At 39.3% G+C, this 13,176-nt stretch overlaps 1 protein-coding gene across 1 annotated transcript in view; it reads right to left on the minus strand.

Moving 5' to 3' along the window:
- Window positions 1–3,365: 3,365 nt before the first annotated feature.
- The window catches only part of CMC2 (C-X9-C motif containing 2), a 36,003-nt gene continuing 26,192 nt past the window's right edge, over window positions 3,366–13,176 (minus strand). Inside the window, exons 3-4 of the mRNA XM_012466162.2 lie at window positions 8,715–8,786; window positions 3,366–3,745 (exon numbers count right to left, since the gene is read on the minus strand). Coding sequence (XP_012321585.2) covers window positions 3,659–3,745; window positions 8,715–8,786 — 159 coding nt within the window. The 3' untranslated portion in view covers window positions 3,366–3,658. The remainder of the gene's footprint in view (window positions 3,746–8,714; window positions 8,787–13,176) is intronic.

The following is a 13,176-nucleotide window of genomic DNA, read 5'->3' on the forward strand; positions in this document are numbered from 1 at the left end:
TGTCTACAGATTAAGGTAGATTCCAGCATAGCTGGTTCTCTGGATATATCATTTAAAGGGTGCCAATTTCAATCTCAGGGTGTGGTGAAAGGGGCAACTCCCTTGGGACAGTGAGGCTTGTTTTTGTTGTTTTGTTTGCTGGGAACAGAAGTATTTGTATGCCCACCAAGAAGATCAATAGCATCACTTGGTTCAGCCCAAGCTCTTTCTATGGAAAACTAATTGTGTGCTTGAGCTAAAAACTCCATGGAGATTAACTTGATTTTAAACTTCATTTATAAAAGGTCAGAAACAGCTTAACTTTCTATCCTCACTCTTTAGTAAAACTGTGTAGTGCTTCCTGCAATAAAGCATTAATATATTTATTGTCACCAGAGCATCAATGTTCATAGCATTCTGCAAAATTTGATTTCTCAGAAAAACCTTGGCCTGAGCTCTTCAGCTTCCAAGAGATGGTCACTTATGACCCAAAGGTTTACTTCTCATCTCAAAGTTGACAATAAGCAAATCTCTTCCTTCACTCAGAATCCTGCACAGACCCTACAATGCCTTCCTGTTGCCCTCGGTGGGAAAACCAGACTCCCTAAGGGGACACAAGTGGTCCTTCCTGATGTGAACCGTCACTAGAACCACATCCATCTTATTCACCATGATATCACCTGCATCTGCCACAGTGCCAGATGCTTGACAAAGGCAAGAAGACATGGGACATCTGCTCCTCCCCATCCCAATCTCGCTCCAGCCTCTTGGGCTTCTACTGTACATGGGAAGTTAAAATATTTGGACATCTGCAGGAAGTGTGTTTGCTCTAGAAAAAGAGATGCAGATTTCACTCTGATCTACAGTACGTTGGGGAAAGTCGCAAGGCTGACAAGATGTAAAGCATGGAGTAAGACGCAGCCATCCCTGGGACTGGCTTCCTCTATGGGAAGGCAGGATGTACAGGGAGCCAGAGAATGGGGCCGGGTTGGGATGAGTTCTAGAGGCCTGGCCTTTCTTTCCGTCTCTTATTAAGCCCCTCACCCCTTGACCCCCTACCATTCAAATCATATCATCCCTAGTGATTTGGTGCATTCTACCAAAGTGCAGGGGAAGTGTTTCCAATACCCCAATTCAGGTACATTTTAGAGAGTAACAATACTGAGGGGGCCCTTACCTTGTGCGATAATCTATTACATACATGTCAACCAATCATCACCGTAACTCTATGTGACAAGTACTGACACTGGGTTGAATTGGTTTAACCGTAACTCTTCACCAAATAACCAGAAAGATCTTTATAAAATATAAATAAATAAAATCATAACCAATCCCTAAAACCTTCAAACATGTAACTTCCCTGAGGTGGTTTCTAAGGCCCATGTGTTCTGGCCCTGCCCACCTGTGTCCCCTCAGCTCACGCCACCCTCTCTCTTGCTCCCTGTGCTCCAGCTAACTCTCAAACTCCCTTCCTAGAGAGAGCTGGAAAGGTAGATCATTGCCATAGGCCTTGAATATGTACTTTATTCTACAGGGATCAGCAACAGCTGGAATACACAGAGAGTAAGACCTAAAAACAGTAGGTGATTTGAATATCCCATAAAAATGTACTCATATATTACTTAGGTGACTCCAATGAGATACAGACCTCAATAGCCAGCAGCATCCCGTAAGTCATCTCCCCTCGGATCTTCCACACACTTCAGTTCCCCAGTACTCTTTCCCATGCAGGCACAAATTGAACGCCTGAGATATCCTAGATGCTTCTTTAAACCCTACACTTAGCCAGTCATGCTGACAACATGCTTGAATAGTCATTCCTCGATTCCCAAAGCCACATCTTTAATTCAGGCCCTCATTTCTCACTTAAGTTAGGACAAAAATCTAATTGGTCTCCCTGGGCGTAATCTTCCTTCCCCTCCAATGTATCCCCCAAACTATAACCAGAAAAATCTTACTAAAATACAAATTCAAATATATCAGCCTTCCAACTAACTCCTCTCCCCAAATCCCTAATCACCATATTAAGAACTGCAACTGGCCATCACAGCATTGAAAATAAAATTCCAACAGATTCCAAAGCTGTCTGTGATCTTCCTCCACTCTAAGCTCCCATATTCTAGTCATGCTAAATGACTTAAAGTGCCTCAGATTGTATCCCATTTTCACTCATTTGTCAAAGGTCATCTTTGCTAAATAACTTTCTTAGAATAGCTCCTTCTTCATGAAGACTTGAACACAAATGTTCTATGTCTTCTATGACACCTACCTAATCATGGCACTGATGATTATAGGTGACTAAAAGTCAATTTATCAGTTTACTACAAAGATCTGAAGGCAAAATGTCTCATTTCTGTATCTGTACTCCCTGACACTAGGGGGACTGAATAAATATTCATATACTTTGTCTTAGAAGGTACTTCAGAATTCATTCTGGTTCTTTCCCCATCCTTTCACTGAATATCTGCTATGCTCTGTAATAGACTTGCTGAGTGAAGGTCCAGCTTCTTGAGTACCTCCTGTGATGGGGAAATCACTTATTAAACACCGACACCAAGAAGGCCTCATGCTGGACATTATACACAGAACTCCAACAGAAGGAGCTCACAGCTCAGCCTGACACCTGACAAGAAGACCAAGCCCCTGCTGTGGCTGCAACTAGAAGCTGCTGACTTCCAGACTGTCACAGGTCTCAGAAACAGTTGGAAGAAGAACAGATGAGACAACTGCTAGAATTGGGCATGGGAAGAAGAGCCCTGTACTCAGCAGAGAGGAGATACATTGGCCTAAGGTTAATGTCCAGGAGGCCCCTCAAGTGGGCACATTCAACCAAATGGGAAAGCAAAGTCTGCTAAGATTCAAATCCTAACCAGATGTAATTTTATCAATGTTAAGTATAAATATTTAAACTTTTAGTCTGGGTACAGTGGCTCACACCTGTAATCCCAACACTTTGGGATCACCTGAGCTCAGGAATTTGTGATCAGCTTGGCCAAAATGGCAAAACCCCACCTCTATCAAAAATACAAAAATCAGCCAGTTGTGGGAGCATGTGCCTGTATTCCCAGCTACCAGGGAGGGTGAGGCAGGAGAATTGCTTGACCCCAGGAGGCGGAGGTTGCAGTGAGCCAAGATTGCATCACTGCGCTCCAGCGTGTCTCAAAGAGTCTGTCGCCCAGGCAGACAATCATTTCTTAATGATTTAAAAAAAATTTTAATCATTTAGAAAATCACTCTTTAAAAACAGTAAAATTGGAACATTTTCAAACAGTTAACACTGCTGGGATTTCCCCAGAACTCTTCAACATCATGTTGTCAAAAAGAAAGAGCCTAATGGCATCATTTTGCCCTAATGCCAGAAGAATGTAAGTGAAAGGAGAAAAAAAATTTGAATAAATTATTTTATTGACGGAGATTAGTTACTCAGATATTAACTGGCTGTAGGCAAAGGGAAGAAACATGGTGAAGTCAGGTTTGTTGGTAAAGGGGAGATGGTACTAAACACTCTGCCCAACAAATATTCAGAATCCAGGGTTTTCATATTTCTCCATGGTTCAATTTCTCACAGGTCACTTTCCATTCAAAGGATTCTGGAGACCAAATAAGACAGGACCATTTCATGTATCAACCCAGAGTCTTTAGGTCTTCTCTCAGCCAAGGCATCCAGTGAAAATACAATTTATTTTTCGGATTCCTCTGGAAGATTAGTAAGTCTCTTTCGCATTGCAATGCCATGCTCCCTGCTCTTGTTCCTCTTTTCTATGTACTGGAAAATAAAAGGAAGAGGGGGGAGAAAAGAGAGAGCAGATTATGTAACTATAGCAGTTTACGGTTTAGAAATATTTGCAAAATATAAATGTTCTTTGAGGTTAATAGGGGTTAAATTTTTAAAAAATGTTCTTACTAACAGAATTCTTATATTTTATTTAACTAAATCTGAGATTGGAAATAATGACCTTGGAGAATATCTAATATTGCACAATTTCACTCAATACAGTACAGCATTTACATCCTAATAGATGTACAAATGATTGCTCAATCAATTTCTTCCCAAAATATAAATTAAATAAGTATTTAAGATGGATAAATTCTGTCCATGTTCTCAGGGGCTCAGTCTAACAAGTACTCTAACTTCTGCTGAGCACTCCTAGTTGAGAGGCTCACTACTTTGAGAGGTAGCCTGTCTAACTGCTGGAGAATTCTAGTTTTTCCAAAGTTTTTCATTTTAAACCAAGAAGTGCTTTCCTGTAAACTACCACCTTTTATTTCTTCTTGTCTGCTATCATTTTCAAACATTTGATTACAGATAACCCACTTACTACCTTTTGGGCTGAACGTTACTGGTTTCTACAACTGATGCACAGAACAGCCTCTGTCTTTTAATATCTAATCTATAAAATCACTTTTATTCTATAAAGCACTTTAACATCAATGCCTCTTACACCCCTCCCCACAAAAAAAAAAATCACAACCAAAACTGAATACAGTGCTCTAGTCACAATGACAGACATGGACTACAGTGGGCCTAGATCTTATGATCAACTCACATTATATTTCTTTAGGTATTATCAAAACAGTATCTGGCTCTTAGCAACCGTGTTATCCTAATGACTCATATAAAAATATAGTCAGCTGAACTTCCCAAGGTTTCTTAATCATGAACAGTTAACAAACCTGATACTTCTCCCCAAATCCTATGTTTCTTAATCAGGTGCATATAGATGCAGTTTTCATCTCAAGAGGTTTTCAGCCTAGTATTCTTATCTGGCCAGCAGGTTATAAACAACAGGTGACACAGAGCCTGGCACTTAGATATTCTCAAATAGCCTATATTTAAAGCAGAGAAACTTGGTAGTTTTTATATGTATATATTTATATGCTTACAATATATACATTAATCCAACACACTTCAAAGGCGAATGAATGTGTTTTCCCCTGGGCAGAAGAGGAAAAGGGTAAAAGTAAATTCAAATAGAGAAAATTGAAAACACATTAACAGTTAAACATCAAAATATTTTAGGAGTCACAGATCTGGAGAGCAAGGCCACAGAAATTAAAGATTAGTGATACAGAGCTAATCAGGAATGAACCCTACCACCCGAGAGAGTAATGTGGAGATTCATGACTTTGAGTTACTTCACTCTTCTGGGTCAATAACTTCAAATATAAGAAGTTGGGCTAGGCCAGGCGTGGTGGCTCACGCCTGTAATCCCAGCACTTTGGGAGGCTGAGGCGGGAGGATCATCAGGTCAAGAGATGAAGACCATTCTGGCCAACATGGTGAAACCCTATCTCTACTAAAAATACAAAAATTAGCTACAGGCATGGTGGCGCACACCTGTAGTCCCAGCTACTTGGGAGGCTGAGGCAGGAGAACTGTTTGAACCCGGGAGGCGGAGGTTGCAGTGAGCCGAGATCACCCACTGCACTCTAGCCTGGCAACAGAGCAAAGCAAGACTCTGCCCCACAAAAAAAAAAAAAAAAAAAAAAAAAGTTGGCTAGACAATCTTTAAGAGTTCTCTTAAAACTTTTTCTTGAAAGTTTTGATTGAAGTATTCTAACATATCTCCTAGAATGGTAGTTTTCAAACTTTTTTCCTTCCTTGTCAAAAGACTACTTCAAATTACACATGAAGCACCAAGCCCCTTCAAAGTCATTCACTTTATCTATCATACATTAAATTTACTCATAAAATTGTTGGGGGAAAAAATCAAAAACACTATTCTAGAACAAGGAGCGATATCTGCTGAGAAAAAGCTTTCATATATATCTTTCATCATGTCTACTAGATTGCCCCCAGCAATCAGATTGAGAAGGGTCTTAAGGGTAAGTCTTCAGAAGTAAATACTTTGTAGCAGGCCGATAAAATAAGTTACAGAGCAAATTAAAATATAGTCTACATTAAAATATGTGAAGATATCTCCAAAGGAAGTCAAGATGGTCCCTGAATAAAAGGGGGGAAAAGGTGAATACTAAGTTATTCACAAAACTCCATTAAACAATACAGACAGAATGAAAGGCCAATTAACCCCACACAAAACAATTAAGAGACACAAAAAAGGATGCCACAAAAGTACTATTAGTGATTTTTTTTTCAGTAAGAAGAACAAAAGGCCAGGTGCAGTGGCTCACACCTATAACCCAACACTTTGGGAGGCCAAGATGGGAGAACAGCTTTAGCCCAGTAGTTTCAGACCATCCTGGGCAACACACCAAGACCTCATCCTTTAAAAAAATAAAAAAATAAAGAATAAAAGCAGTGACACAGCAGAGTCTCAGAAAGAAATGGCCATACTCTTTTCTACTTAAAAGCTTCACAGAATGAAGTAATCAGATGACACATGAAGCAAAGAGTAGCAGGAGAGCATTTAAAGCAAGCATTAAGAGTACAGAAGAAACACATCAGTGCAGACTCAAAGGATTAGTGATGGACAAGCAGCCAGAAAAATATCTACAAATTAGGGAATAAAGCAACATAAAACTACATAGAGGACTTAGAAAATAAGTCAAGGAAAACACATAAAATGTACATGAAAACAAAGTCAGACAAATAAGAAAAATATCTTCAACAGTCTACCAAATAGTCACTAACAGATCTCAGGTCAGCTAAGAAGACAATTTCATATGAAGATCTAACTGACAAAGCAGTGGCAAAATTTCTGAACTCTAGGGGGAAAAAAATCTAAACACAGGAAAAAAGCTACGTTATGCAGCTGCAAGTATGTAAAAAACAAATAGCTATACCAAATAAAATAGGATGAACTGTATTTTTCCATAAGCTTACTATTTATTTATTTTTTTGAGACAGAGTCTCATTCTGTCGCCTAGGTTGGAACGCAGTGGTATGATCTGGGCTCACCACAACCTGTGCCTCCCAGATTCAAGTGATTCTCCTGCCTCAGCTTCAGGAGTAGCAGGGACTACAGGCACCCACCACCATGTCTGGCTAATTTTTTTGTATTTTTAGTAGAGACAGGGTTTCACCATGTTGGCTAGGCTTGTCTCAAACTCCTGACCTCAGGTGATCCTCCACCTTGGCCTCTCAGAATGCCAGGATTACAGGCGTGGGCCACCACGCCCAGCCAATATTATCTTTTAGAGGGTCTCACTCTGTTACCTAGGCTGAAGCACAGTGGCGATCTAGATAGATAGTTCACTGCAGACTTGAACTCTTGGGCTCCCTAGTGATCCTCCCATCTCAGCCTCCAAGTTGCTGGGACAACAGGTGCATGCCACAACACGGCTAAATTTTAAGAGATTTCTTAAGAGACAGGGTCTTACTATATTGCCCAGGTTGGCCTCAAACTTTTCACCTCCTGTAATCCTGCCTCAGCCTCCCGAGAAGCTGGGATTACAGAGGCCAGCTCATAAGCTTACTATTAAAATAGAAATACTGCCCTAGATGTAGTTTTCATATAGACTGGTTTCTTCATATGAAAGACAAATATGTTCAATAAATCATTTAAAAACGCTAATAAGACTGGGCATGGTGACTCATGTCTATAATCCCAGCACTCTGGGGGGCCAAGGTGGGAGGACTGCTTAAGGTTAGGAGAATGAGACCACCCTGGGCAACACAGCGAGACTTATCTCTACAAAAAAAATGTACAAAACCTTAGCCAGGCACAGTGGTACACACCTGTGGTCCTAGCTACTCAGGAGGCTGAGGTGGGAGGATCACTTGAGTTTGAGGCCTCTGTAAGCTATGATCACCCTACTGCACTCCAGCTTAGATGACAGAGCAAGACTCTGTCTCAAAAGAAAAAAATAAACTATTACTCTTGACTCAGAACGCCAAAATGTTCTTTGACCAGTAAAGGTAAGTGTCACACTGAAAAGGAAATCCAGGAAGGGGAAAAAAAAAGCCTGAGCAGAAAACAAAATCAAAAGAAAGATGCTGGACAACTTCAAATATTATACTTAAACCTTTCATCTGAGGCTAAAAAAAAAAAGAGTTCAAAAATAACAAAAATGAAAGTTGAAAGGCAAAATTTTAGCCATCATATATTTTTAAAAGATCTGGACACAAAAAATCTGATGTACAAAACAGAAATTGAATCAAATTTCTTTTCAAAGGTTTAAAATGCACTCTGCTTGGTTGGCAGTACCTGGAAAAAGATAATGAACTATGTACTTTGGCTATGTGCCCAAGTCCAAGTCATAGCCTAAAATCAAGTTCAGGAGATGACAGTCTTCCAAAACAAGTCAAATTCGATCCCTATGGCTTACACAAAGCATAACTACAAAGAAATTCAGAATGTTAAAGCTGAGAAGAGCCTAATTCTAACTTCCTCAATTTATATATATGTGTGTGAGTGTGTATGTGTGTGTGTGTATATATATATATGTGTGTATGTATGTATGTATGTGTATGTATATATATATGCCCAGAGTTTCAGTTACCTGCCAATCAGCTAACAGGTGACTGATAGAAGTTATTCTGCCAGCCAGAGATGCAACTTCCTACACCTTAAAATTCATCCAGATGATCTACAGTAATTATCATAAAGGAAGTTGTTTTCCTCATTTGTGTTCATGGCAAAAAGGCTATGTTCTAAAACTGTCCCCAGAAAAGCTTTCACTTATTCTCTTTAACAGAGAGAAGGTCATACATGTAAACTCAATTCTCTGTTACACTAAAATTTGGCAAAAATTCAATAATGGCAGTAATATACAACATTCAAAAATGATCTTTTCTACGTTCAACCATATCCATCCTTTGACACTTTTCTTACCTCCTCCTTCAGGCATTTTCTCACCTCCCGATCAAAATCGTTACAATGACCAAAAAATTTCAGAATGTTGTGCTAAAAGGAAGAAAAGGAGTTAAATATTTCATCCCATAGTATGCCAAGGTTTAGGGCACATAAAATTTAAATACTCCTACAGAATGAGTTTACCATGTTACTTTGTTAATAAACAAGTAATAGTTAAATCACATGTATAAAACACAGTTGGCCACTGAACAACATGGATTTCAACTACGTGGGTCCACTTATACATGGATTTTTTTCAGTAAATATATCGAAAAAGTTTTTGAACATTTGTAACTATTTAAAAAAAACTCACAGATGAACCACCACAGCCTAGAAATATCAAAAACAAATTAAGAAAAAGGTACGGCATAAATGCATAAAACGTGTAAATACTAGTCTATTTTGTCATTTACTACCATCAAACATATACAAATTATAAAAAGTTAAAATTTATCAAAACACATACAAACAACAAAACATAGATGGCACCACTCAAAGCTGAGAGAAATGTTAGCAAACATAAAGATGTATCAAACCATAACTACATTAACTGCAGTATATACTAAACTACTGTAATAATTTTGAAGTCATCTTCTATTGCTATTACAGTGGGCTCAAGTGTTACAAGGATCCACTTAAAACACCGTGGGATACCAATAACTACACAGCAAGCAGGTTATGTTTACTGCAATAACCATAAACCTTTAATAACATCATGGAACCCATAGGAGGTGCCACTGGTGATGCTGGAAGTGCTCCCAAGCAGCAGAGAGAAGTTACGAAATCACAAGAAAAAGTAGAGTTACTTGAACTGTACTGCAGATTGGGGTCTGCAGCTATGGTTGTCTACCTTTTCAGACTGACATATGTCATCTTGTAAACAGAGGACATAAACTTACAAAAATGGATAAATACAATACAGTACTACAAATGTATTTTCTCATGATCTTTTCTCTAGTTTATTTTATTGTATGAATACAATATATAACACATATAACATACAAAATATGTGTAAATCAACTATTTATGCTATCAGTAAGGCTTCCAGACAAGAGGAAACTCTCAGTCAAGTTTTCAGGAAGTCAAAAGTTATATGTGGGCTTTCAACTGGGTGGGGATTAGTGCCCCTAACTCCCAAGCTGTTCAAGGATTCAACTGTATACAAAAGAACAAATTATCCTGGTTCTTCTTACAAAGAAGGAATAAATGTTCTACAAATAGAACAAAGATTTAAAGGCTTTTTCTAGATAAAATGGAAGACTACTTAATAACTCACCAAAACCTCACAAACACAGTGTAAAAGTTTTATCATAACCTAACACTCCTTTCTTAAGGGAAATGTTAAAAATCATAGCACAATCCATTCTCTATTACAGGGACTGATGTCAAGCTGCAGTGTGACCACACTGCCATACACAGGCAATGAATAATTTCACTAGCAAACACTGTCCTGTAAAAGAGTTATCTAATGAACGCCTAGTGCTGGAGCCCTTTTCTCATTTCCTCCCACTCAAACTGTCACCAAAATACATCAAATAGGTAACACAGCCGGGCACAGTGGCTCACGCCTGTAATCTCAACACTTTGGGAGACTGAGTCGGGAGGATCACCTGAGGTTGGGAGTTTGAGGTCAGCCTAACCAACACGGAGAAATCCCATCTCTACTAAAATTACAGTATTAGCCAGGCGTGGTGGCACATGCCTATAATCCCAGCTACTCAGGAGGCTGAGGCAAGAGAATCACTTGAACCCAGAAGGCAGAGGCTGCAGTCAGCCAAGATCACATCATTGCACTCTAGCCTTGGTAACAAGGGCAAAACTCCATCTCAAAAAAAAAAACCCAAAAACAAAACAAAAAAATCACATAACACTATAATTAGATGCTTTATAAAGGTCATATAAATAAGACATCGATTTACAATATAAGGAAATCTTCCTGAAGTTCAGTCTGCTTTGTTTCAAAAATAAAATAAAAATCTCCTAGTTGTTTCAAGTCCTATTACTATTATCGTGGTAAAAAGTATGAGTGCTCTAAAGCAGGTGAAGCTGAAGCCTGAAGTTAAGAACCTGAATTTTAGTAAGAACATAATTAGTGTGTTTGCACTTCACGATTTTCAAGGGTGGGTCAGGCAGCATGGTGATCTGCTTTATAATGGCATGTCATAAATGCTGAACTTGATAGTTGTAGTAATAAGCACAAATTTTCCTTTTTGTTCTAATTAAGGCTTTCATGGAAACCAGACAACACATAATTAATAAGCTATGCCTCATGCTATTTATTTTCTTCCTGCTTTACCACTACTTTAAATGTACGTTTCAGGTCCACACTGAAACTGGTCAGGTTTTCTAGGAAGCATTTAAGATAGACTAAAGTCTGCTATTTGTTACCTAATGACCTTTACAGAATAAATTTTTTAATTAAAAAAAATTTTCGAGAGAGAGATCTAAGATGGCCGATCACTAGCAGCTCGGGCTCGTAGTTCCCAGTGAAAGCGCAGAGAACGAGAGGACGCCACACTTTCAGATGAATATTTGTTGCTCACGGACCAGGAGATTCCCAGCAGAGGAGCCCCACGGGTCGCCAGGGTGACTCGAGGCCGGCGCGGCGGTTTTGCAGGTGCCTTAGCGTGCCAGTTTTTGGTGCAGAGTCCAGAGATTCCCGGGCAGAAAAGCACCTTCAATCTTAACACCGCTGTTTTGGCTGGTGCAGTGGATTGCTCAGATTTCAGTGCTGGGAATCAAAAGTTGGACGTCAGCTCGGAGACTTAGTTGGAAGGTCGGTAATTACAAAGACGACAGATGGATAAATATATAATGAAGGGAAGAAACCAGCGTAAAAAGGCAGAGAATACTCAAAATCAGAATGCCTCTCCCTCTACAGGGGATCACAATTCCTCATCAATAACGGAACAAGGCTTAATAGATGACGAGTGTGTTCCAATAACAGAAGCAGGTTTCAAAACGTGGGTGATAAGAAACTTCTGTGAATTAAAAGAACTTGTTCTAACCCAATGCAAAGAAACTAAGAACCTTGAAAAAAGGTTTGACGAAATGTTAACGAGAATGGACAATTTAGAGAGGAATATAAGTGAATTGATGGAGCTGAAAAACACAACACGAGAACTTCGCGAAGCATGCACAAGTTTAAACAGTCAAATTGATCAAGTAGAAGAAAGGATATCAGAAGTCGAGAACCAGCTCAGTGAAATGAAACGAGAAGACAAGATTGGAGAAAAAAGGATGAAAAGGAATGAGCAAAGTCTCCAGGAAATATGGGACTATGTGAAAAGACCTAATTTACATTTGATAGGTGTACCTGAATGTGACGAAGAGAATGAATCCAAGTTGGAAAATACTCTTCAGGGTATCATTCAGGAAAACTTTCCCAACCTGGCAAGGCAGGGTAATATTCAACTCCAGGTAATACAGAGAACACCACAAAGATATTCTTCAAGAAGACCAACCCCAAGGCACATAATCGCCAGATTTATTAGGGTTGAAATGAAGGAGAAAATACTAAGGGCAGCCAGAGAGAAAGGTCAGGTTACCCATAAAGGGAAACCTATCAGACTTACAGCAGACCTCTCAGCAGAAACCCTACAAGCCAGAAAAGAGTGGGGACCAATATTTAACATCCTTAAAGAAAAGAACTTTCAACCCAGAATTTCCTATCCAGCCAAACTAAGTTTTATAATAGAAGGAAAAATTAAATCCTTTGTGAACAAACAAGTACTTAGAGAGTTCACCACCACCAGGCCTGCTTTACAAGAGCTTCTGAAGGAAGCACTATACATATAAAGGAACAACCAATATCAGCCTTTCCAAAAATATATCAAAAAGAAAAGAACATTAACACAACGAAAAATTTACACTAACTAATGGGCAAAACAGCCAGCTAGCATCAAATGCCAGTATTAAAGTTATATATATATTCTTTTTTTTTTTTTTTTTTTTTTTTTTTTTTTTTGAGACGGAGTTTCGCTCTTGATACCCAGGCTGGAGTGCAATGGCGCGATCTCGGCTCACCGCAACCTCCGCCTCCTGGGTTCAGGCAATTCTCCTGCCTCAGCCTCCTGAGTAGCTGGGATTACAGGCACGCGCCACCGTGCCCAGCTAATTTTTTGTATTAGTAGAGACGGGGTTTCACCATGTTGACCAGGATGGTCTGGATCTTTTGACCTCGTGATCCACCCGCCTCGGCCTCCCAAAGTGCTGGGATTACAGGTTTGAGCCACCGCGCCCGGCCGACAATGCATTTCTTCCCCTTCTAGTCAAGTAAAAATAAGAGAAGGCAATATTTCATAGTTTACATTTATTCATATCATTCCATAAATGTACATCTTAATTCAAAAATCCATGACAAAAATTAATGTACGTGCTTCCGTTTACCTCAACATTAACTAAGCTAAAATGAGAATTATACTCTTGTGATGTTACATGA

This window comes from Aotus nancymaae, unplaced genomic scaffold, assembly GCF_030222135.1.
Source record: "Aotus nancymaae isolate 86718 unplaced genomic scaffold, 86718_ANA_hifiasm-v0.15.2.pri h1tg000030l, whole genome shotgun sequence".
Taxonomy (NCBI): domain Eukaryota; kingdom Metazoa; phylum Chordata; class Mammalia; order Primates; family Aotidae; genus Aotus; species Aotus nancymaae.